The 24,443-nt window shown below is 54.1% G+C and overlaps 1 protein-coding gene across 1 annotated transcript in view; it reads left to right on the top strand.

Moving 5' to 3' along the window:
* Positions 1–24,443, top strand: part of STK10 (serine/threonine kinase 10) — a 45,661-nt gene that overhangs the window by 8,461 nt on the left and 12,757 nt on the right. The window contains exons 2-7 of the mRNA XM_053956720.1: positions 3,388–3,552; positions 17,172–17,220; positions 19,460–19,609; positions 21,876–21,948; positions 22,598–22,792; positions 23,828–23,909. Coding sequence (XP_053812695.1) covers positions 3,388–3,552; positions 17,172–17,220; positions 19,460–19,609; positions 21,876–21,948; positions 22,598–22,792; positions 23,828–23,909 — 714 coding nt within the window. The remainder of the gene's footprint in view (positions 1–3,387; positions 3,553–17,171; positions 17,221–19,459; positions 19,610–21,875; positions 21,949–22,597; positions 22,793–23,827; positions 23,910–24,443) is intronic.

The following is a 24,443-nucleotide window of genomic DNA, read 5'->3' as shown; positions in this document are numbered from 1 at the left end:
TGCTTGGCTCCTGGCGTGGCTCCCTGCAAGTGGTTTACTGAGTAACTTTTATGTGACGTCTGTGGAATGCACATTCCAGCCCTGTCCCTGCGCTGACCTGTCACCGTTGACTTGCTCAGGGGCTGCTGGTGGCCACGAGGGGGTTTTGGGGTTTAAATGACTCTAGTGAACCCCGCTGGAGTTCAGCAGCACCTCCTGTGCACCATGCTGGCAGCTGTCTGCTCGGATTTGTTTTGTTTTGCTTTGTTTTGTTTTGGTGCTAATTAGCACCCCAAGGACAAATTATCCGTGGGATTGAAACGTCCAGGAGTGGAGGAGCTAAAAGATGGAACTGGCACCCAACAGTTTGTTGGGGTTTCACAGTCTGGGAGGCTGCTGGGATGTGGCTGTAGCCTGGTGTCAGGGCTGGGGGGCGAGCAGAGGGAGAGGAAGGGGCAGAATCTCCTTGGAATGACAAAGCTTGCACGGTGCCCAGGGTGACTTGCTGGGCTCACTTCAGGATTGCCCGTGCCAAGCACCGGGCATCTCCCTCTGGTTTGTGTGGTAGGAACAGGGCAGCTGGAATTTGGGCTCAGAGGGGCCATGGACACCTCAGGGAGGGATGAACTGTCCAGCCTGTACCAGTGTTGGTCCTCCCAAAGCTGCTGTGTGGGGTAGCCAGTGTCTTCTCTGCACGACAGGGGAGATCATTATCCAAAGCCTCCTGCTCACCCCATGATGTCAGGTCTCCTTCCCACTTCAGCTTCTTCTGCCATCCTGAGGGTCAGTTTGGTCCCTTCTGGGCAGTGCCCTCGGTGGCAGCAGTGACATTCTGACCGGGTCATGCCCCCCCCATCCCTGTGCCACCCCTGCCCGTGTCAGCCTGCTGGCTCCAAAGTGTTGCTGCTGATGTCCTGGGCTGGCTTTTCCTTGGAGATGCTGCTCTCATTTCCTCCGGGGTGCCCAAGTTGTGACCTCCGTGTGCCAGCTGGGGGGACGTGGGACATGGGGAGTGCTCCCTTTGGAGCTCGTGGGGTCCCTCGGGAGCTCAGGGACAGGGACATGGGGAAGGGTGGGTGAGCACCATTCAAGGGAAATACAGGTTGGATAGTAGGAAAAAGCTTTTTACACAAAAGGTGATAAAGTTCTGGAATGGCTGCCCGGGGAGGTGGTGGAGTCACCATCCCTGGGTGTGTTTAAACCAAGACTGGATGTGTTTAAACCAAGACCGGGTGCCAGGGTTTAGTTGAGGTGTTGGGGCTGGGTTGATCTCGAGGGTCTCTTCCAAGCCAGTGGCTCTGTGATTCTGTGAAGGCAACTCTGTCCTGGCCTCCTGTGAGGCTGAGCACCAGGCAGGTGCAGGTGGGCTCCCAGCTGGGCAGGGGCTGGGCACTGGGCTGCTCGCCCACGGCTGTTGTTGTTGGACACCAAATGAGTGCACAGAGGTTTGGTAAGTTCAAAAGAGAAGAAGACTCGGTTTTATTCAAATATCTGGTATTTCTAGAATTCCAAAGGTGACCGTGGGTTGGAGGATGGAATTACCACTTCTCCAACCACACCGGTCTCAAGATCAATCAATCATTTTTCTCTACCTACAGAGAAATATATAAACTATTCTATTTATACACGAAATTGTGTGGGAACTCTGACTCTCAAATATGTAAACATTATCAGAAGGCTAAAGAAGTTTTTATGAGAACTTTAAAACTTTCAAAAGAACTATAAAAAAAAACTTAACACTTTTAAAAATCAGGGTAACACACAGGATGTAGGAGTAACAAGGAGCGAGGCCAGGCTAGGCTCTGGTCACTCCCCCACCACAATCTGCAGCCTGGTTTGCAAACCCTGACCCCCAGCCCAGCTCTGTGCCCTGCTCCTGGGTTTTTCCAGGTGCTGCTGGGCCCCCGCCGGTGGGAAGTAAACCTCCAGGGGAAGCCCCACCTCTTCTCACAATATTTACTTCCCCTGCTTGGAGCTCTCCCAGCTCTGTAAGTGCAGAGCAAACACAGTGGGGCACTTCTTGCTCCCGTTTGGAAGGGCTGAGCTCTTCCCCCTGCCCTGCTCTCCGGGTGACAGCATCTGGTGGTGGCTTGGTGAGAACCTGGCTGACCTGGGCTAAAGAAACCCCCTAATTTCTCCTGAAACCAGCGGGAGCTGCTGGCCTGTGTTTGGGCAGCGAGCCCAGATGGGAACGGATTTGTCCCCTGTGGTAAGGACACGGCTGTCCCTGCCAGCTCCTGGAATGCAGCAACGCTTCAAAGCACGGCAGAGATCCCTCATTTTCCTCCCTCTGCTGAATGATTTTCCTCCCCCCTGCCCAGCCTGTCCCTTGGTACGTGGTTATAGTGTCACCCAAGCTGTGGAAAGCTGTTCAGAGGGGCTTGTGGTGTTTACAGCAGGAATTAATCCTCCCGTAAGCTCCCCTGTAGGTTTTCCAAACACAGAGATGTAAACTGGAGAGTGGGAAGAAAGGTCACAAGCAGAGCTTGGCCGGCTCCTCCAGGGATTCCATCCACAGTGGGAATTGTTTCCCTGGGGCAGAGACAGCCTGGGGTGGGGGAGATGGAAGGAAAACATGGGAGGAGCTGGAATTGTGTCAGTGGGGAGCAGTGGGTGAGCTGGATGGAGCTCTGTGCCCTGATCTGCTGACTCAATGAGGGGAATGTCTGGATGCTCCTGAGTCAGCAGCTCCTGTCTCCCCTCTCCCGTGTGTGACACATCTCCCGGTGCAGCTGGGCTGTGAATTTACAAAGTCACAGAATCACTGAGCTTGGGAAAGGCTTTCAACATCATCAAGTCTAATCTGTGCCCCCATCCCCACCGTGTCCCCAGCCCAGAGCACCGAGTGCCACCTCCAGCCCTTCCTGGGACGCTCCAGGGATGGGGATCCAAACCTCCCTGGGCAGTTCCAGGGCCTGAGCACCCTTTCCACGGGGAAATTCCTACTGCTGTCCACCCTGAGCCTGCCCTGGCCCAGCCTGAGGCCGTTCCCTCTCCTCCTGTCCCTGTTCCCTGGGAGCAGAGTGCCATCCCCACCTGGCTGCACTCTCAGCTCGATCTTGGCTGGATTATCTGCATACTCAGGATTTCTAGTAATTCACCTGTGATATCATCAGAGAGCTGCTGTACTTTGAGGTTTCCTTCCTTCCTTTTTTTTTTCCATGCTACAAACAACAGGCTACATCTCCTTTCCTAAAGGTTTCCATCTCCCCGTGATGGGAAGTGGTTTGTGCTTTGGAGCCTGGAGGGAGGAAGGAGGATCTTCACTCTGTGAAGCCGTGGGCAGCTTTAGGAAGCAGAAATGCCTCTGCAAGTTTCCCTCCTGGTGTGATGGCTGGGGCCAGTCAAGCCGAGCAGGAATTTTGTGCTCCTCACTTTCTCTGGACTCACCCTGCTTTTTCCTTCCAGGCCAAGAACAAGGAAACGGGCGCTTTGGCAGCTGCCAAGGTCATCGAGACCAAGAGCGAGGATGAGCTGGAGGATTACATGGTGGAGATTGAGATCCTGGCCACCTGCGACCACCCCCACATCGTCAAGCTGCTGGGAGCCTTCTACTGGGATGGCAAACTCTGGGTAAGGGCTGGCCCGGGGGGCACTGGGACAGCCTCACCCTGCCCAGAGGAAGGGGCTGCTCATGGTGAGGCAAAACCCCTGGAGCTGCTTGAACATCAGAAATGAGTCATGAGCTCACTTTGTGCTCAGGCTCTGGATTTTCCCCGCTGTCTTTGTCACCAAACTCTCTTGTGACGAAAGCTGCTGGTAAAAACCCAAGGGATCTTCACAGGGAAGTTGGAGTTGGTTTTTTTTTCCGCCATTAAGGGTTTGAAAAGGTAGAAAAAACATCACCAATAAGTTCCCCTCTCTTTTAAAGCCCCTCTTTTAAAACACCAGCTGGAAGGGTGCCTCTCCCAACTGATTTTCTGGATCTGGGGGTGATTTGGGGCTCAGCACATGTAATGCAGAGGCACCTGATAGCAAGAGCTCCACTGTGGAGGCGCAGGGACATAAAATGCAATGGAGTGGGTTGGTGCAAGGGCTGGAACAGCAGGTTCCTGCAGCTCTCTCCCCTAGCCCAGCAGGTTTGTATGTGATTTTTTATTTCCCCTGCCTGCTTGTTCTCTCTGAGTGCCTGGCAGCAGAGGAAGCTGAGTGTGAAAGGCACCTTCCTGTGCTCTGTGCAGGGCATGGAGAGGCTGAGGCAGTGAACCCTTGGATTCCCAACTCTGTGCCTGTGTGAGGATTGTGGAAATCAGGTGAACAGGAGGATTTCCAAACCCATCTCCTGAGGCAGTTCTTCTGCTCCTCCTTTAACTGCAGGAAGTCAGGAGAGTGGCAAAGCGTGCGTTCAGCAGCTCTGCTGCTTTTTCCTTCCTGTTTTTAATGCTTCAGATACCTTTGTGGCCTCCCTGAGTAAATCTAATAGAGTTAGAGACGAGATCTCAGCTTTTGGGACCTGCACTTGTGTGAGCTGAGCTGTTGGAGCTGCCAGTCCCTGCCTGTGGTGCCGAGAGCTGAGCTGGGATAACACAACCCCAGTCTGGCTCATTCCTGGGTTGAGCAATGCAGGAGAGGGATGTTTTATTGGGCTGATTCAGCAAGCACCTTTTGCATCGTCAGCACGTGTTTTCTTTTTTAAAAATCCATGGATAAAGCCCCTGAGCTCTCTGGGACACCCAGCTCGGAGTGCTGGAGTGTTTCTGCTCTGTCTTCTGGTCTCGAGTGAGCCGAGTTGTCCCCTTGGTGTTCTGGATGGATTCTGAGCCCTGGGTATGTTAAAGAACAAAGTAAATATGTACTCTGCTAAGGAAGGGAAAGACAAACATCCCTCCTAGGAGGGGACTTGGGATTTGGATGGATTGCAAGTGCAGCAGGATTAACCTGGGCTAAAGTAAAAAGGCAAACACACCCTGAGCCGGGGTAAGATCTGCCACCCTCTTCTCTTGGCTTCACCTCCCTGCTCTGCCTGCATCCTCCACATGGGTCCTGCTCCTTCTCTGAAATGTCAGCCCCTTCCCCATCCCTCTTCCCACCTCCTCCCTGCCATAGGAAGCTTTTCCTTCCTTCCTTCCTGGAGGAAAAGGGATCACCTTTGTCCAGGGAGTGCTTTGTGATGTCAAGTGCTCACAGACCTACTAGAACAAAACACTGCCACAAGAGCCTCCTGTCTGGGGCTCCCCAGCAGGGCAGGATCTGGGGTTCTGTCAAAGCCACGCTGCAGCCCCAGCCGTTGTTCTGGGAGCAGGATCCTTCTCTTTATTTCATTATTGCAGTAGCATTTGCATTTCACTGCTCAGGCTGGTTTTATTAACGCTCCAGTGTTTTCCTGGCTTGGAGGGGAGTCATTAAGCCAGGCTGTTTTACTTCTGCAAGGCTTTTAGCCCCTACCAGATTTTCCCTGAAGCCAAAACCTTCCTCTGCTTGGTGACCAATGCTGCTGGGGAAAATCTGCATCCAAGCATAAACACCAGCTTTTATTGTTCTGCCCACATGCCATCCTCATTTCTGTCTGTGCAGTTGTTTGAACCAGCATTTTCCTGGATCATTTGCATGGTGGGTGCCTGGATTCTCAGAGTGGCTCTGGCTAAACCTCTGGGGGTGCCTGTCTGGTCAGGAACCCACTGTGGCTTCCTTGCTCCTCACAGCCCAGCGTGGAAAGAGAATATTCCAAGTGAGCAGGTCCAGATGTGCCCAAGCTCCTGGGTGGCAGCAGCTCTTTGGCTCTTGAATAATTCACAGTGCCACAAGCAGGCTCTTCCTAAATCACTCTGGCTGATCTTTCCTTGAATTAACAAGGGAAATGTGTGAGGAACCCTGGCCCTCCTGCTCCCCCTGAGCTGTGTCAGGTCCCCGTGGCTCCTCTGCCAGGCTCTGGCTTTGTGCTCCAGCAGCCAGGAGGGGCCATGAAATATTTATTCATAAATAAATATTTATAAGGTCTTTTCAGCAAAAGACCTTTCTGTGCAAAGGGAAGTGGCTCATCCTCCAGCAGCTGCTCGGAAATCCTCAGCACTGAAAGGAAAGCACAAACCAGAGAGTTCCTCTGGGTTTGTACCTGGTTGGTGTCAAGTATAAAAGGAGGAAAACCCCAGTTCTTGTGTGGGATGGAGCAAAGCCCACTGTGAGCAAGGGTTGGGAGAACCCCAGGGATAAATCTGGTGGGATAACAGCATCCAACATGAACTTTCTTGGCAATTAAATCCTCTGCAGAGAGGCTGTGCCCTGCCAGCAGCTCCTATCTCGTTCCATCCCCCTCCATCTCCTTTTCTTTGCTCGTGGCAGAGGCCAAGAAGTCTTGTGCTAGTTGCAAACAGCCCAGGGAAGCTGCAGAACTGCCCTGGTGGGAGCTTTCAGGATTTTATTTTATTTTTATTACAAGCCCCGTGGCATTTCATGTTCTTTTGCATAAATCCTGGCTGCTGGAAATGGGGGCACCAAATGAAAGCTGAGATTCTCATGCTTTCTTTTAAAGAGTTTGGTTTGAGTCCTTGTGGCTGGGACACATTTTAAAGTCTCTTTTCCTGCACTGTGATGCAGGACTTGGAAACACAGAAGCAAATCCCCCTCACCCAATATAACACAGCTTTCAAAATGGACTTTTTAAAGTTATTTGTGGCTTAGGAATGGGACTGAGATGGGATTTGCTTGCTTTGAACAGAATTTTCACTGGTAATTGTTACAACATGGGAAAGGAAAACAACAGCTCTTGTGTTTTGTGTCCCTCTCGAGGGCTGCGTGTTTGGGAGTCTTTTTTCCCCCTTCCAAAACAACAACAACAAAAAAAAAAAAACAGACTGAGACCTCAGAGGAAGGGAGGAACTTTTGATCTGCTGCTGCTGCTGCTGCTGCTGAATCCCTCTGCTGTTTCCGAGTGTCTCCCCCCGCAGCCAGAGCAGTGATAAGATGAGAGGGGAGGAGAGTTTTGTTTGCTGTGAAGAACCTGACCTTTCCTGCAGGAAACCTCTGCTCCCAGGGGATGGTGGCTGTGCCCAGGATGGCAGGAAACCCAGGAGCCTGTCGAGGTGCTCCAGCATTGAGTCTGCAGGAATCTCTAGAAATTCATTAAAATACCATTTTGGGCCCCAGGTGTTGAAGCACTGTGCTGGTGGTGGGACGACTTTTCTAGGGGAGCCCTGGGGAATTGTCTCCCCCTCCCTCTTTTCCCTGCCCCGCGGTTGCCGTGGCAAAAGGGGTTTTGAATAAACAGCCGTTTCCTGGAGATCAAAGCAGGGGCTGCTGCACCGTGCAGGTAACCCTGCCTGCCTGGCCCATTTGGGGAATGGCTCATTTAATCAGCTTAGGGTTTCTCCACTGTGGGTACAGACTCCTACAGCTGGCACGGAGACTCCAGCCCTGTGCTGCTCTTTGTACTCACCTTAAAAAAAGCCCTTTGCATTTTCTGTGGGCAGGCCCTGACCTGTTCAGCCAGGGACTTTTGGGATTGCTCCCCCTTTGATATGGATGTTGACTGGAGATTTGGGCATTCTTGAAAATCCTGTAGCATAAAGAAATGTTCATTATCCCATGCACTCGACTGCTGGGCTATGTAAAGCATGTGCAGCCTTTGGTTCTCTGAGGTTGGCAATACCTTTTCTTTAAAACAAACAGAAAAGGGAGCTGGTAGCAGGATCAGATTCCCCACAGCTTTCCTTAGCAAAGGGAGGTTATCACAACTTGCAGGGTGAGCAGCCCGAGCTTGGCTGGATGTCTGTGGGGATCTGTTTGTGAGTGCTGGACCAGAGCAGGCTCTCCAGGCTGCTCAGCCCTCAGTCCCTGAGGAATCCCACGGCTCTTTGTGTCCCTTTAAAACTCCACTTGGCAGCAGAGCTGCAGCCCTTCCTACTTGGCCTCCTGCTCCTGGAGCTCTGTACCAAACTTCCCCCAGAAGTTCTTGAACTTTGTTGTTTGCGACTGGTGGGAGTCGAACGTAGCCGAGGGAAAACCCAGGAAAACAAAGAGATCCCAAACTCTGCTGAACAGCTCACCAGCGTCCTGGAGGAACAAAAATCCTTCCCCTTCCTCCTTGCCTCAGCTGCAGGAACATAAACCCCAATCCCCCCCGGATCTGGCAGTTCCCTGGGACACGCAGGGCTCGGGAGCTGCTGCAGGATCAGCCCCGCTGGGAAAACCAGTGTGGGGGTGGGGTTTGCTGGACCGGTTTCCAAATTCCTACCAGTCTAGAATTTGGGCAGAACTGCAAAACACCCCCCAGGAACTTCAGCAGGGTGGGTAGGAGAGGAGCAGGTGTGGGCAGATATCAGCACGCATCGGGACAGGGCATTGCTTGGCCCTGGGAGCTGGGAATGCAGCAGGGACATCACAGTGTCCCCTCCCTGTCCTGAGGGGCAGCTCCTCAGCTTGGCCAGAGCTGCAAAGTGGAAAAAGTGATGCAGCCCAGTGGCTTTTTGGCACTTTCCTGCATTTCCAGGGTCAGCAGTTTGCTCTTCAGAGTAGCACAATTGAAGTGGGTGGTCACTTCTGCTCCAGCTTTGGGGCCGTGTCTCTGCCAGCTGGGATGCTGTGGGTCACATCTCTGGGTGACATCCTCCTTCCCTTCTCTCTGCCTGGCCATTCCCAGAGTCCTGGAGGTTTAAATCTTCTTCTGCTGGAAATCTGGGCAGCAGGTTCCACGGGCCCCCTCCGTGCTGTGAACGTGAGCTTCAGCATTCTTGGCAAGTCACTCTAAATCCTATTCTGGGTAAAACTGGGGGGGTTTTCCCTTAAAACACAGGGAAACCAAATGATTTTTAGCAATCCCCCCAAATGATTTATGTATCAGGCAAATTGCCACAGCCCAGCCGAGTTCAAGAGTGCTCCTACAGGTACCAACACGACAGCCCAAAGGAGAACAGAAACCTTTGTCTGCCTCCCTTTGCACAGGATAACGTTGCATGAAGAGGTTATTGAAGCCGTAATAATTCCTTGTGATTGCACAGCCTTGTCATCTGCACACCCTGGAATGCTTTATAAAAGACCTGGTGTCATTATCCTGGCTCTGAGAGCGAAAGCACAGACAGGGATTTGCCTAAAGTTTCCCCCAGGGGGTAAATGGCACTTGGGAATAAGTCCTGGGTGCTGAGTCCCAGTCCAGGGTTATAACGTGAGGCCGGAGTTTCATGAAAAGAAAAGCAGAGCAGACAAGAAGCCTTATAGGCAAATCAGCTTTCAAAGCACCTGAAAACTTTGTTTAGGACTGAATTGCAATAAGCCACGTTCCCACTTGGCTGGATCTCCAAGGGAATGCTAAGGAGCAGTGTTTGCATAGAAAGGAATATTTATGAACTCCCCGTGGATAGGAGACAGCGCCTTGAAACCCAGCTTCAGCCTAAACCCTGCAGTGAGGGATAGCTTGCAGGTTTAAACTTTATTCTGTTTCAGATATGGCCTGAAAGTTGTCATTTGGAGGGAGGGAGGGACGTCCTTCTGCAGACCTCGTGGCCTGGGGTGATCCATTGGCTTCAAAGCCCTCACTGAAACTGTTCAACAGCAACACTGAGGTTGTGTGATGGATCCAGGCACCCTGTGCTGGGAATTTGGGGATGATCAGGACAAACGGTTGTTGTTTCTAGGGAGATGCCAGGCAGGAGTGGAAAACTCGTCAAGCCCTTTGCCACCCCTTCACTGAATTGTCCTCGTGGCCAGGTGAGGCTCTGGGGCTGTGCTGGAACTGCTGACTTCATAAAAGCCATCAGGAACCTTGTCCTGGGTCAAACTCCAGCTCTCACCGTGAGCTTTGCCCTTCTGAGATGCATCATCTCTTTTAGATGCTGACACAGACTCGGGGCACTTGGGGCTGGGGAATCTTCCCACTGAAGCAGCAACTTCTTCCCTTTTGCTATTTATATTTGAAATGATTCTTGGAGTTTTGCTTCCCATCCCGTAACAAAGTGAACTCAGTGGCCTCTAAATGCTGATAACTTGGTGAGAAAAGGGATCCCACCCACAGCCCTCCAAGCAGCAAAAGATGCTTTTTTGCAACAACAAAACCATTTGGTTGAACTCAATTTGTTCTGCCAAAATTGCAGCAGCAATGGGAGTATTTCTGCCATCTGTGGGGGGCAGTCCAAGGAAACATTTTGTCATCTTGCAGTGATTTAAATGTGGAGAACTTGTCCCCAGTTTCCTGAAGATCAGCAGGGCGCTCTGCACTTCGCCAGGGGTATTGACTTTGTTCTCCATAAAGTTCTCTTACTCTGACACTCTCTAAACTTTATGTTCCTCGTTTCCTGCCCTGCGTCTTTTTCCCCCCACCCCTTATGGGGACAGCCTTTTTTCATTTCTGATTTCAAATATTTTTCTCTGTAGGTTATTTTGTCCAGAAAAGGGGGCAGAAAAGGTTTATTATATTTAAAGTCTCTGAATGGTGTCCTTGTCCGTGAGGGAAAGTTGGCAAGCCTGGAGCCTTCTCTTACAGAGAGGGAATTATTTCACTTCCACCTACAGCATATTTGCCATGTCAGGCCAGCTTTTGACATTTGTGCTGCTCTGGGGCGGCCAAGAGGTTTTTGGTGGCTTCTGGATTGTTTTGTGCCCTCTCTGGTGGCTGCAGCCGGAGCTGGTGGCTTTTGCAGCTCCCGGTGGCTCTTGGGTGTTGTCCCCTTTTGTCTTGGTGGTGCTCTGGCCTCGTGGGGCTCTAGGAATGAGGCTGGGGAGGATTTTGTGGTTCAGCCCCCAGCAGAGAGCAGGAGCAGCTCAGCCTTGCTCTGGGTGAGCCCATCTGGTGGATCAGGAGCGATGCTGGCAGAATCTGCTCCCCGTGCTCTCCCGGCCCTTTGGCACGTGTGGGGTGAAGAGCAGTGGGGCTGGTGGGGAAGGTGCCAGGTTGAGTGGGTGTAGGAATGTGAGCCACCTCCTCCCTCTGCTCCGAAATGTAAACTCAATCCCTGGACTCGGCCGGGAGCGGGGAAGGCTGGGGAGATAACGGGGAGGCTCAGCAGAGCTGCTCCCGCACAGCCCCGCTGTGAAGGACAGAGGAGATCTGACCAAATGGCCTTCAAAAGCCAAGGTGGTGCTCCCCAAATCCACCCCCATGGTCCTGCACTCCCCAGTGCTGTGAGGGGAGAGGGGAGCGGCTCCCAGAAGCTCTGATCCCACTCTGATCTGCTCCTGGAGGTTCTGATCCCATTCTGGTCTTCTCCTGGAGGTTCTGATCCCACTCTGATCTGCTCCTGGAGGTTCTGATCCCACTCTGATCTGCTCCTGGAGGTTCTGATCCCATTCTGGTCTTCTCCTGGAGGTTCTGATCCCACTCTGATCTGTTCCTGGAGGTTCTGATCCCACTCTGATCTGCTCCTGGAGGTTCTGATCCTGCTCTGATCTGCTCCTGGAGGTTCTGATCCTGCTCTGATCTGCTCCTGGAGGTTCTGATTCCATTCTGATCTGCTCCTGGAGGTTCTGATCCCACTCTGATCTGCTCCTGGAGGTTCTGATCCTGCTCTGATCTGCTCCTGGAGGTTCTGATCACACTCTGTTCTGCTCCTGGAGGTTCTGATTCCATTCTGATCTGCTCCTGGAGGTTCTGATCCCACTCTGATCTGCTCCTGGAGGTTCTGATCCCGCTCTGATCTGCTCCTGGAGGTTCTGATCCCACTCTGATCTGCTCCTGGAGGTTCTGATCCCATTCTGGTCTTCTCCTGGAGGTTCTGATCCCACTCTGATCTGCTCCTGGAGGTTCTGATCCAGCTCTGATCTGCTCCTGGAGGTTCTGATCCCACTCTGATCTTCTCCTGGAGGTTCTGATCCAGCTGTGATCCAGCTGTGGGCAGCGGGGCAGGGAGCTCCTGCATTGCTCGAGCCAGGCCTGAGGGCTGCAGGAAGATGCTCTCCTGGGCTTGCTCAGGCTCTGAGTCAAGCCCAAAAGCCCTCGAGGCTGTCTGGGCTCTCCCCCTGCTCCTGCAGGGCTGGGGAAGGAGCCAGCCTGGCCCTGGTGAGATCCCAGTGCTGGGAGCAGGGGCCTTGCTGTGACTCCTGTGTCGCTCACGGGCAGGTCTGGGCCATTTCCTGCTGCTTCCCACACCCCTGTGATGCCAGGGCACTCTTGCCATGCCTGGGTGCTGGTGTGGGCTGTGTGAGGAGCCTCCAGTTGTCCTGGGCTCGTTGCACTGGAGGGAAACGCTGTGCCTGTGCCAAAGGCAGGGAATATTTTTGGTTGGGGGGCTGCTCCCACGTGGGGCTCCTCCTGCAGGGCCAGGGAATGGTGTGAGGTGTCCTGCCTGTGTTTGGGGTAGAGGAGCAGGAGGAAGGCACCAGGCTGGCACCAGATTTTGTGGCCAAAACCTTCACCTCCATCAGTGGTGGCACGGGGAGCTTGGCAAGTTTTGTAAAAAAAAACAAAAACAGAGCAGCTTTGTAAAATTCACCCTAAGGGGATTTCTTTCTCCCTGTGCTGTAGCCCCGCATGAGCAGCATCCTCTCCTTCCCTCACAAGCTGCTGGCTCCCAGATGAGGCAACTTTGGAAGCAGTGCCCATCACCTGGGTGTGGTGGAAAGAAGGGTGGGATTGAGCTCACAGCAGTGGGGGCTCAGCAGACTGACCACAGGCAGGGTGACAGCAGGGCCAGGGATGGGGACAGAGGCTGAGGGCAGGCCAGGCAGCCTGGGGAGTGCCAGGACAGCTCCTGGAGCAGGGAGGTTTTGTAGCTGGGAATTTCTGTAAGTGTTCTGTGCCTCTCTCACAGCAGGCAGCTCATCCCTGTGTGCAGCACCAGCACAGCTGGGAAGTAGAAATGTGTCCCAAGTTTGGCCCCCAGCCAGGGCCCCCAGCTCGCTCTGGCTCTTTCCCTTTTCCCTTTGTTGTGGTTTTGCTGGATGTGAAGGATTCCTGTCTGCTTTTCCTGGGAGTGGGTGGTGATGCCGGGAAAGCCCCGCTCCGCCCTGCTGGGGCACCCCTGTGGGCACATCTGGCTCCTTCCTCTCCATCCCAGCTCAGCCCGGGGAGCACTGTGGTGTCCCTGTGGTGTCCCTGTGGTGTCCCTGCGGTGTCCCTGCAGTGTCAGCCCCACGTGGAGCAGGGCTGAGCCCTCTGCTGCTCAGCAGGGCTGACACTCCTTTTCCATGCCCTGCTCCAATTTGGAAAACACCCAGCTGGAAATTCCTGCTGCCAGGGGCAGCAAACCCCGGGGAACTTTGTGCCAGCTCCACAGTCTGGATGGAGAGAAGGTGGAGCAGATGTGACGGGTGGCAAGGAGGGAACCCGACAGCATTTCCTTCCCCAGCTCTCTCTGCAAGTGGAGCACGGTTTCCTTTATCAAATCTGTTTTTGTTATCTCTGCAGCCCCTGTGGCCAGCACGAGGCTGTGCTGGGGGGTGCTTTCCGCTCTGGGTGACAAGGACACCTCAGAGCTGCCCCAGAAACGTGGCAGAGCCACGTGGGTGCCGGGGGTGGCCGTGGCAGCAGGATGCTGTGGCTTCCAGCAGCTGCTCACACAAACAAGGCTGCTGAGGACCAGGGGAGGAAATCGCTGAGGGGTTTGAGCTGTGCTGCAGCTCCCGGGCCAGGCAGGCTGGGTCTGGGGGCAGCGGGGTGCTGGGGGTTGCAGTTCTTGTCACGGTGTCACAGAATCCCCTGAGCTGGAAGGGACCCATCGAAGTCCAACTCCTGATCCTGCACTGGACCCCCAAGCTAAAACTAATTTTTTAAGGGAGATAAAACCCAAAATCCCCAGAGCCAGTCTGGACAATTCCAGCTCCTGCAATCTCCCAGCATGTGACATGTTCTCCAACCCTCCCATGTCCCCCCTCCTGCCCACACAGCCGTCCCACAAATGATGGACAGAGGGCTCTAAACCCTTTCCATGACCTCCTGAAGGCTCTTAATGAGATTCCTAAATTGCTGCAGGGGTGCACTGCAGACCCACACCCAGCACAGGATTTCACCAGGACCACATGTGTGTTCACAGATATTCAGAACACCAGCAGAAAACAAAACCCCCACACAGGAATGGCCCTGCGAGCTCTGGAGCCCCTCTGGCACCCCAAAGCCCCAGGGAAAGCCTGCAGGCAGCCCTCACCTCCAGTGCCCGGGCTGCCAGCCAAGGGCTGCTCTGTCCTCAGGGGACCTGGTGGCCTCCGGTGCCCGTGGGCAGCGCCGGGCACCCAGGGGCACCCCTGGCAGGAGCTGCCCCCAGCTTTCCCAGCTGATGGCTTTTGTTTTCCACTTTTCTGCTTGCAGAGGCTTTTCTGCCAGGGAAGGGTTTGTGGGCACTGCCGTCTGAGTGCCAGCGGGGTGAGTAAGAGCCGAACCCTGCTGGGGCCAGCAGCTGTCCCACCCTTGGCCACCGGGCAGTGTTTGGTGACGTTATCTTTCGAGATAAGCTTTTTATGCGTGGTTTTCCTTTTTGTTTTGGCCATGTAGAAAGTTCCAGGCGGTCAGACACGCCCAGGAGGCAGGAGCTGTCCTGCCCGGGGTAGGAGGAGCGAGCTGGGTCTCGGTGCCACCTGGGGGGCACCTCGGTGCCTGGGCAGGAGAGGCTGGTCCTGGTATGTCAGACCCAAAATGCTTCCAGATCCTGCTGTGGTGAACACAGGATCAAGATGAGCCATGGGAAAAATGGAGGTGACCAGAAAAGCCCTTTAACTTGAGTGCACTTTCCCTTATTAATTTAAATTTAATGTTGCCTGTTGCAAAGGGGTTTTTTTTGAAAAGGAAAGGTTTTGTGGTGTCTGCATGCAGATCTTTTTGGTTTCGTTGAACATATTTTATGTACACTGTCACAAAGGTTTTCAGAGGTAGCGAGAGCAAGTTCCTTTCTCCTTCAACCCAGCTGCCCAAATCTGTTCCTGTGTGTGCAGCCAGAGCATCCCTTGGAGCTGGGAGTGAGCCCAGGGGGTTGTGAGTTCCTCGGCTGGGGTTGTGATTTGGCCTGGGGGCTCTGCCTGTGGCTGCCACTCTGTTGTGTGGCTCGGATAACTCAGAAATGCAGCTACCAGTGAATTTTGGGGTGATCGTAATGGGCTGGAGACGAAAACACCGAGGGTGGATTTGCAGGAGCTTTGATGTGGCGCAGGAACCCTGTGTCCCCCCAGCTGCCTTGGGTGAGGAAGTCCCTGGGTTTCTTGTGCAGAGGAAATCATTAGAAACAGGATGTTTGCTCCGGGCTGCTCCCTGCAGACCCCGCAGGGCCCCGAGCAGCAGCAGCAGCAGCAGCAGCAGCAGCAGCAGCAGCAGGAGGTGTGGGTGCTCCCAGCTCACACACAGCTGCTGATGTCACCAGGCCTGCCTCGATGGCCAAACGCTCTCCAGGCTGGCGCTGCTCCTGGAGGGAAATGTGCTTGGAGGAAGATCTGGGACATTGCCAGCTGTGTTTGTTTAAATAGGATTTTTCTGGGCTGAAACGAGCCCGTTATTTTTTTAGCTGCTCGGACCATCTGGCCACACCCAGAATTATTCTTTGGCATCTCTGCCCTTGTTGAAAATGCATATTTGGAAGTTTCCCGTGTTCCCAGTGCCCAGCTGCAGCCTGCTGTGCCTGGATAAACACACGGGGTCACGCTGCCTCAGAGGGACTGATGGTCCTCGTCTTCTCATTGCCAGGCTGCAAACCTGACTGGAATTTTGTGAGGTTTGCTCCGAGGAGCCCAGGAAGGGCTGGTGGCCACTGCTGCTTTTAGTCTGCTCTGATGAATGTGATGAGGAACACCACAAAAATAATGGGTTCAAACGATGCTCCTGGAGCTGTTTGGGGTGGCAGTGGGGCACAGGGCAGTTCTCTGCCTGGGGGGACCATGGCAGGAGACAATTCCTGCCTTTCCATGAGCTCAGGACGCTGCTGATGCTCTGGTCCAAGGTATTCAACAACAACAAAGCGTTGATACGTCCCACTGATGCTCTGCTGGCCCCATCCCTCCCGCCAGACTTCTACCTGGAGCTGTGCCAGGTGGGCATTGGTTCTCCTGGTGTGGGAATGGTTCAGGTGTCTTCCCCCCAGTTGTTTCTCTCCACCTGCCTGTTCCAAATGCTCCCCCAGCCCTGGCCCCTGGTTATTCTCCTCTCCTGGTTTGTCACCTCAGTTGGTCCCTCTGTGACTCCTTGGGCCTGGGCTGACTCCCACAGAGCAATTCCAGCTTTGCTGCATCCCAGCTCCTGCTCCTGCTCTCCAGAACAAAGCAGCTGCCTCCCAGCAGGTGATAAATGCACTTCCCTTGCCCGTGCAGGGGATCTCAGGGGTGGGATGTGGCTTTCCTGGAGCTGCAGAATTAAACCATGGAGCTTGAACCTTCTCCCCTGAGCTCCTGGTAACGTGGAGTAAAGTTTTGAGTAACGTGACCCCCTCTGGATGGGTTTGGAGAGCTGAGCTGTAAACACTGCTCAGGCGCTGTCCTCGGAGTCAACCCTGGCATTTCAGCACTCTGGAATGCTGCCCTGTGTCACCTCGACACGGAGAAGAGCTTGTTGGAGAGGTGAAGCATCTCTTGTCCCCTGTAATCCCTGGCTGCTTGAAATTGTAATCAGTTTATCCGAGCAGCCCCAGAGGGGAGCGGGGAATTGAGGCCGGCGGGGGCGGCTCTGGCTGAGCCTGTGCAGGGCTCAGGGGGGAGGATCTGCATCCCTGAGGTGCTGGGGGCAACTGGGAGGGATGGCAAGCAGATGTGTGGGACCGGCAGGGCTCTGCACATCCCTGGGGAAAAATGGCAAAGTCTGGGGGAATGTGCTCCCCCTGTTTATTGACAGGATTTCCCCTCCAAGTGCTCAAAATAAGAGAGCAACGAACCACTGAGCAATGTGGGGAAATCAAACCAGCTAAAAAAAAAACCTACCCTAAAGACACAAGAGCCCTCCCCATCCCTCACTTGGCAGCGAAAATCCTGCCTGATGTCTCTCAGCCACGTCAGCTCGCAGCTATGAGAGTGATCCCATCCTGCTGGCTCCCCAAGGCAGGGGAAGGGATGGAAATGGGGGCAGCTCGAAATCCTGAAGCTGCTGCTGGGGTGGGCACCAGGTACGGGGCTGCTGGGGGTGTCCCAGGGAGGGTCACCCTGCTGGGGGTGTCCCAGCCACGGGAGGGCCCCTGGGAGGTGGGCAGAGTGTGGCACAGGATGCCACAGGGCTCGGAGCTCCTTGCAGTGCCCGAGGGGAGCTGGCTCAGCCCGGGTGGGGCTGAGGGGCAGCTTGGGGAATCAAACCCAGCTCTCCTCCCTTCCCTCCCTCTCCCCAGTTGAGGCAAGGCCTGGCTTTAACTCTCTGTTTGCTCCCCCAGATCATGATCGAGTTCTGCCCCGGCGGGGCCGTGGATGCCACGATGCTGGGTGAGTGCAGCTGTGCCCGGGGCGATGCCCACTGGGCATTTCCAGCCTCCTGGCACCAGGAGCAGCCCTCAGACAGATGGCAGGCATGGGTGCCGCAGCTGCCCTTTCTCTCCCAGGAGTTTGCCTATTTTCGTCCCCTGAGCAGAAGGCGCGGCAGCCCTGGGGGAGTTTTTGAGCTGCTTCAATGTCCTTTTGTGATTTAATCGCTGCTGGGATCAGCAGATCGCAAGGCGTGGGGAGAAGGGAGAGTCTAGCTGCAGGGGAAAGCTGAATTTCACTATTTGTCTGCTGGGGCCACTGGGATCCCGTTCCCACAGCTCCCAGCAGGGCTGAGATGTTGAAGCTGGGCGCCTGTCAAGGTGAATTTCCCCAGATCTTTTTGCTGACTTCTCCGCACGCTATCAGCCATTTGGCGAGGCAGCAGAGCTCTGCCAAACTGCAGTTTGCAGCAATCTCCCCTTTTCCAACTCCTCCCTCCCACCCAGGGAGAGCTGCTGGGAGCAGGGATGGGTGGCTGTACCCCAAGAGAGCCCTGGCTGGTGGCACAGCCCCTCTCAGGGGGTGACCCTGGGGTGACATCCCCTCTGCACAGCAGATGTGATTCTCTGACATCACCTTGCCCGGAGCCCTGGCACAGAGCCACATCTCCCTGGGGGTTCCTCCTTGTCAGCCCTGATCCTCCCAGAGGCCTTGCTTGCTTTTGATTTCCAGGAACCAAATTTATCATCTTTAGCTCAGCCCTTAAACCTCATCCCTCCTTTAGGGAACTTCTTTAAAGCGGCTCCAAATCGCTGCCTGGAAAAACCCCTTTCCTGAAGTTCTGGAGGGAATGATGCCTTCCCCATGGAGAACCTCAGCAGTGGGGTGTTCACCCCATCTCTGAGGACATAAAAATGCTCCTGAGCACTCGTGGCTCCTCTCTGGAGGAGCACCAGGGGCAGCAGAGAAAGCCATGAGAGAACAGCCTGGCTGTAGCTCTGTGACCCCTGAGTGAGGGTGAGGAGGAGCTGGAGCTCAGGAATGCTCCCAGAATTAGTAAATTCAGAATTAGTAAATCCCAGCATTTCAGAAATGCTGAATGCTGCCTGTTCCACCTCCCCATCCCCACCAGCAGCTGGGGTTTGCCCTCCAAAATCTTATGGACAAAACCTGTGGCCCACTGGAACTTCTTTTTGCCAGATGGAGGGTGAGAATCATCATCTTTTCCCAGATTGGTGAGCAAAGGAGGAACAAAGTGGCTGACCCAGCACCCCCAGGCTGTGGTTAAGATCCTTGCTCTGAACAAATATCTGTCCCAGCTGCTGGGGTCCCTCCATCAGCCCCATCTGGTGCTGGCTGAGCCCTGCTCTGCTCTGCTCTGCTGGGGGAGGGATCTGCACTGCAGAGGCTTGGCCAGGGAGGGAGGGCAGTCTGGCACTCCGGAGGGGTGATGCTCTGCAGAGCTGTCACTCTGGGCTGGTGGAGGTGGCCCAGCAGAGCTCAGCAGGGAGGGCAGGCCTGTCCCTGTGAGCACCAGAAATAGAATCACTGAATCACAAAACATCCCGAGCTGGAAGGGACACACAAAATCCAGCTCCTGACCCTGCACAGGACAGCCTCAAGAATCCCATCGTGTGCCTGAGAGTGTCCAAACACTCCCTGAACTCTGGCACTGGTGCTACCCAAAACACCAGCTCAGAGCAGTGGGGAGGGATGCATTTAAGCCTGCTGAGCATTGAAATCGTGTTCCCTTGGGAAGTGGTGTGTCCCTGGTGATGTTTAGGGGGCTGCACTGCTCCTCCACGGCAGGGATCATTCCCTGGTTCCCCTGTTCCCTGGGGAATGAGGGCTGCTGATGTTCGTGCCTGTGTTTGACCCTGCTGTCCTGCAGCCCAGTGCAGCTCCCTCCTCTCACAGCACCTGCCTGAGACCCAGCTCGTCTGTCTTCCCAAATTTTCAGGGAGTTTGCAGTTCAGACCCCATCCCAAGCATTTCTGGCTCTCCCTCCTCGTCCCCCTCACCCACTGTTCCATTCCCAGGAGGGAGCTATGAGCCAGCAGCTCCAAGAGGTGGAAATTCTGCTGCAAGTGCTGGCTTAGGGAATAAATCACCTTTACAAGCCGATTTCCATCGTCCCCTGCTGCCCTGACACAGGGACAGTGGCTTTGCCACGCTCTGCTGGGTAACCTGGGCCTTGCTGCAGCTCAGGTGAGCATCCCTTCATCCCTGTGCTGTTTAACACCCCCGTCCCTCCCTGCAGAGCTGGACCGGGGCCTGACTGAGCCTCAGATCCAGGTGATTTGCCGCCAGATGTTGGAAGCTCTCCACTACCTGCACAGCAAAAGGATCATCCACAGGGACCTGAAGGCTGGCAACGTGCTGCTCACCCAGGATGGGGACATCAAGCTGGGTGAGTCAGTGTGTCATGGTTTGACACTGGCGCAATGCCAGCGTCCTCATGAAAATACTCTTTCCTAAATAAATGCTGTGAGATGGTATCAGGAACAGAGCAGAGCAGGCCTAAGCTTAATAACAAAGGAAAAAAAAAAAAACTTTATTAAACTACTACTGCTATAGAAGATACACACACTAAATCTAGGATGAGGACCTTCTAAAACACTCCTTCTCTTCCCAATTTCTAAAACAACTACTATGAAACATCGCCCGGGATTCTTGATTAAATTATTACTTTTCAGATAATCAATACTTAGTCTATTAAGGGAGAGAGGAGTCTCTCTTGCGCTATAGACCGCCCCCCACCCAGGAAACACAGTTGCCACTTCCTGTGTTTCCATGCCACATCTGCCAGTGTGATACTTTTCTTTTCCATGTCACAGTGCTCTCACTACTGTGCATGGACAGACTGCCTGTAGGGCTTTTTTTAAGGATGCTTTGTTATGGACTAAAAGGCACAACAGTTCAGCTTCTCATTTTGGGACCACAGTCCCCCCTGTTTTCTCCTGGGGCGAAGGGTCTAGGAACAGAGATCATTTTCTTCCTGAAGACAGAGGGCATCACCATTCTTTCTTCAGCTTTTCTCTGGTTTTGCCATTCCTGTGCTGGTGGTTGCTGAAGCAGGTCTCCTTGGGTCACCGCTGCATCCCCCTAAAATGCAGTCTCTATTGCAGGAGAATGGCAGCACCCCACACTCCAGCAAGGACAGCTGGAGCTGGATTTGTAGGGTGTGGATGTCCCTGAGTGCGTTGGGATTGAGGGATGCTCCTCTGCTGCCCGAGAGGAGCAGCAGGACAAGGAGGGGAAGGTTTCGTTCCAGGGAAGGGCAAACGGAGCCCCCAGGGCACAGCCACGCTCAGGGCCCCGATGGGTTTTATTTCCCTGAGTGTAGGAACGTGCCCCTTGTTGATGGAGTAAACAAGTTACCCTTTGTCTCCTTAAAAAGGAAAAAAGCCTAGAAGTTTCTTTCTTCAGTTTGGTTAAATGACACTTCATAGGACTTTGGGGACTTCACTTGAAACTTAAGGATAGCTAAATGCACAGAAGCTAAAAAGTATCTTAAGCAATTCACTAGAAAAAGAAGAGAACAAAAGAAGTAAATCGCTTTTGTGAAGTGTTTTAGCAGGAGCAAGAACCTCTTGCCCTGGCTCGGTTTTTCTCTGTAAAGAGCTTTGTTGTTTTGCCTTTTCTTAAAAACTTTTTGTTTCCAACACTGTCACAGGAGCCATCCTGGTTCTTTATGCCACCTGAGGTAGCTGAGCTATCGAGGGCATCATGCTTATCTCTGAGAGCTTATAAGACCTGGCTTGAAGAGAAAAAGCATGACCTGGGTTTGTTTAATCCCTCTGTGAACCCGATTTCTGTGTGGTTTGGCCCGCTGAGCATCCTGTGCAGGGGTGCCAGTTGGCAGGGCTGGCAGCTGGAAGAATTCCTCTTATCTGCACGGCAGGTTTGGTGGTGACAGGGGGAGCGTTGCCAAAGGGTTCCTTCGCCAGCTCGCTCTGCTTTGGAGTTCAGTCGGCACCCAACGACCTGCTGGGGGAGGAGAGGGTGGATTTATCTGCAGGAGGTGCTCAGAGGGTGACCCCCAGGCAGGGACACCCGGAGCTCAGGCTGGGGATGGGTGACAGCTCCTCCAGCTGCCACCAGGGCTGTCCTGGAGAGAGCAAACCCACCTGGAGTGGGCTCAGTACCCCCTGCAGGTCTGACCAGCTAAATTTGGGTTGACTTCAGCTCAGGGAGAGGCTTCTTGCAGTGGCTGGAGGGGAGAGAAGGAATGGATCAACACTTTGGCTCTTCTGCTCTAAAATCAGGCTTTTTGCTCGGAAATAAGTCCTGAAATCTGCTATGGAGGAATGTAACAGCACTTTGGTTTTTCTGCTCTAAAATCAGGCTTTTTGCTCAGAAATAAGTCCTGAAATCTGCCATGGAGCTGCTTTTGCTCACAGAAAAGAGCTCCATTTCCTCCTAGACGTGTAAGGTTTGGCAGGAGGGGATTGCTGTGCTTGTTCTATAGTACATGGGAGAGGAAAATCCTGGGGGTCACGTACCCCAAACCAAGTTTAATTCCTGATGCTCAGCTCGGAGGACACAGCCCGTGGCATCACGTTCTTGCCTCCAGTGTGTGCTGTTTGCTTTCCAGTCTGTGTCTCAGCCAAGTGTGCTAACTCAGAAGGGTTTTTCAGCTTTCCTCCGGCCTCTAATGTTACTGCTCTTTGCAGCTGACTTTGGAGTGTCTGCCAAGAACATGAAAACCTTGCAGAAGCGAGATTCCTTCATTGGGACCCCTTACTGGTGAGTCCCCTGCTCATGAAGGGCTTCGCTCCTGAAAATCAGGTCTGCTCTGAAGCTTTGGGGTGTGTTGGACCACGGTGCCTTAGGGTGGGAGGATCTGGGTGAGGATTCTTGGCCATTTGCTGCACGTTTCAGGGGTTTTCCTTGCCTGAGCAGAGCCTCAGTGGCGTGGGAGCTCTGTGTGCTGCTGAGGGGTCACAGCGCTCCAGGCTCGGAGCGAGGGTCACACGGGTGTCCTCTCCCTGCTCCCCACACCCCGGGGGTGAGAGGGGCTTTGAAGCCTCTCCAAGCACATGGGAACGAGTCCCTGCCCCAGAAACACAACCTCTAAATCATGCAGCTTGCTGAAGGAGTGGAATTGCAGGGATTCCTCGATGCTCTGAGGCAACGTCCGCGCCAGATGTCAACGGCCGGGGGGTTTGCGGGGGCTGCTCTGCGGAGGAGGGAGGGGGCTGCACCCCGTGGAAAAGATGCTGCTGCTTCTGAAACCCGGAGCTGGGAGGGGGGAAAAGCTGTGTTTTCTGCAGCACTGGGGGGAAAAAGCTGTGTTTTCTGCAGCTCTGTGGGTTATTTGAAGGGTTTAATTGCTGCTGCCGGGCTCGCACTGCACAGCAGCGGCATCACCCCGGCCCTGCTCTGCCCTTCGCAGGATGGCCCCGGAGGTGGTGATGTGTGAGACCATGAAGGACACTCCCTACGACTACAAGGCTGACATCTGGTCCCTGGGGATCACCCTGATCGAGATGGCCCAGATTGAGCCACCCCACCACGAGCTCAACCCCATGAGGGTCCTGCTGAAGATCGCCAAGTCCGACCCGCCCACGCTCAGCTGCCCTTCCAAATGGTGAGGGGGCAGCACAGGGAGCATCTCCCAGCTCACACACGGAGAAAAACCAGTCGTTTTCAGCAGTTTTCTTTAATTTGAGTAGGGTTTTAGGTGTATTCCGGGTCCAGCTGTCTGCAAGGGGCTGGGAAGGCACTGCTGGCTGGGGGCAGGATGCTCACACTGTGCTCACAGGGTCCAGGCAGCACAGGGAGAGCTGCTGCCCACCCACAGACCCCCAAAAACCAGGGGTGATCTCTTGGCTGTCCTCAAAGCAGCCTCTCTGTATGAAAGACAGAGTTTCTCTAAAGCTGGAGATGGCCAAGAGCTCCAGAGCTGCTTTCCCTGAAGTCCGGAAAGCCACTTCTGCATGTAAAAGAAAGCCAGCCAGTTAATTTAAAGAAAACTAGCTAGTTAATTTTAATTTCTTTATTTATTTTATTAATTTACTTATTTATAAATCATGAAAGCTGCTGCAGGTCAGCCAGCAGCAAATTACTGGCAGAGCCCTGGAGTCAGAGCATTGTCACAGCAGTCAGAGCCACTGTCCCAGGCAGCAGGCAGGGTGGGAACGCTGCCTCTGGAGCTGCCCAGAAACCAGAAGTGACATCAGGGCCACGCTCTGCAGCTCAGAGCCGCACTTTGCAGGCTGAGGGTGCCCTCCTATGGGGTTCCTGGTCCTTCACAGCCACCCTTTCCCACTGGGGCTCTGGGGATGGCTCCTTGTCCCCAAGCAGCCCCTGCCATGGGCTCCTTTGGGGACAGCTGCTGTGTCCTGCCCTGCCTCTGCCTGTGCCTGGGGCACGGGGGCTGGGGCTCAGTCCCCACCATCTGCTGCCAGCACAGCTAAAGGCAAAACCTGGTCCCTGACCTGGCCCTGTTGTTGCTTCTCGTACAAATAATCAGAATTGCTGAGCACGGGGCTTCCCATGGGAGCAGAATGCTGATTATGGCCAGTTGCAAGCTGGGACAGAACCTGCTGAGGGATCAAGCTGATCCCTCTGCTATTTGAGGCCTTTCCTCTGCTGAATTTCTCACCACCAGCTGTGTTTTAAGGTCCCTGGAGTTCAGAGATTTCCTGAAGAAGGCACTGGACAAGAACCCAGAGACCCGGCCCAGTGCTGCCCAGCTGCTGGAGGTAGGGACCAGACCAGTGACCCCAGACCGGATTCAGATTATTTCTGTCTCATTTAGAAAGTTCCTAGCACTTTTCAGCCATTAAAACTCTCCAAAAAGGATCAGCAATGCTTTTCCCTTTGGAGCAACCTGCAGAGCCCCCGTGGGCACCATCTGGGGCAGAAGCAGCTCCTGCTGCCTGAAAACGCCCATGTGGCAGCCAGCTTGGGCTGTAGCTGGTTAGCCCCGAGTGAAATTCAATTCCTTTCCTCCTGTTCCTTCCCAAAATCACAGCAAGCACCTGGAAGCTGCTGTTCCCTGCTGGCTGCAGCTCCCTCACTGTGTGCTGGTGCACAGAGCCCGGGGACTGCCCTGCCTTTGGTGCAGCTCAGCACCAACGCTGTGAGCACTGTGATTCCCCTGTGAGCCCTGATTCCAGCCCCATTCCAATTAAACCTTTCCCCAAGCTCCCTTTGCTCCCAGGGATCCTGCAGCCTGCTCCTGGTGACATTCTGTGGGCACATGTCCTCTTGTTTAAATGCTGCTGCTGCTTTTT

This window comes from Vidua chalybeata, chromosome 15 (assembly GCF_026979565.1).
Source record: "Vidua chalybeata isolate OUT-0048 chromosome 15, bVidCha1 merged haplotype, whole genome shotgun sequence".
Taxonomy (NCBI): domain Eukaryota; kingdom Metazoa; phylum Chordata; class Aves; order Passeriformes; family Viduidae; genus Vidua; species Vidua chalybeata.
The sequence above is the reverse complement of the archived record's forward strand: the minus strand, read 5'-3'. Positions and strand labels throughout refer to the sequence as shown.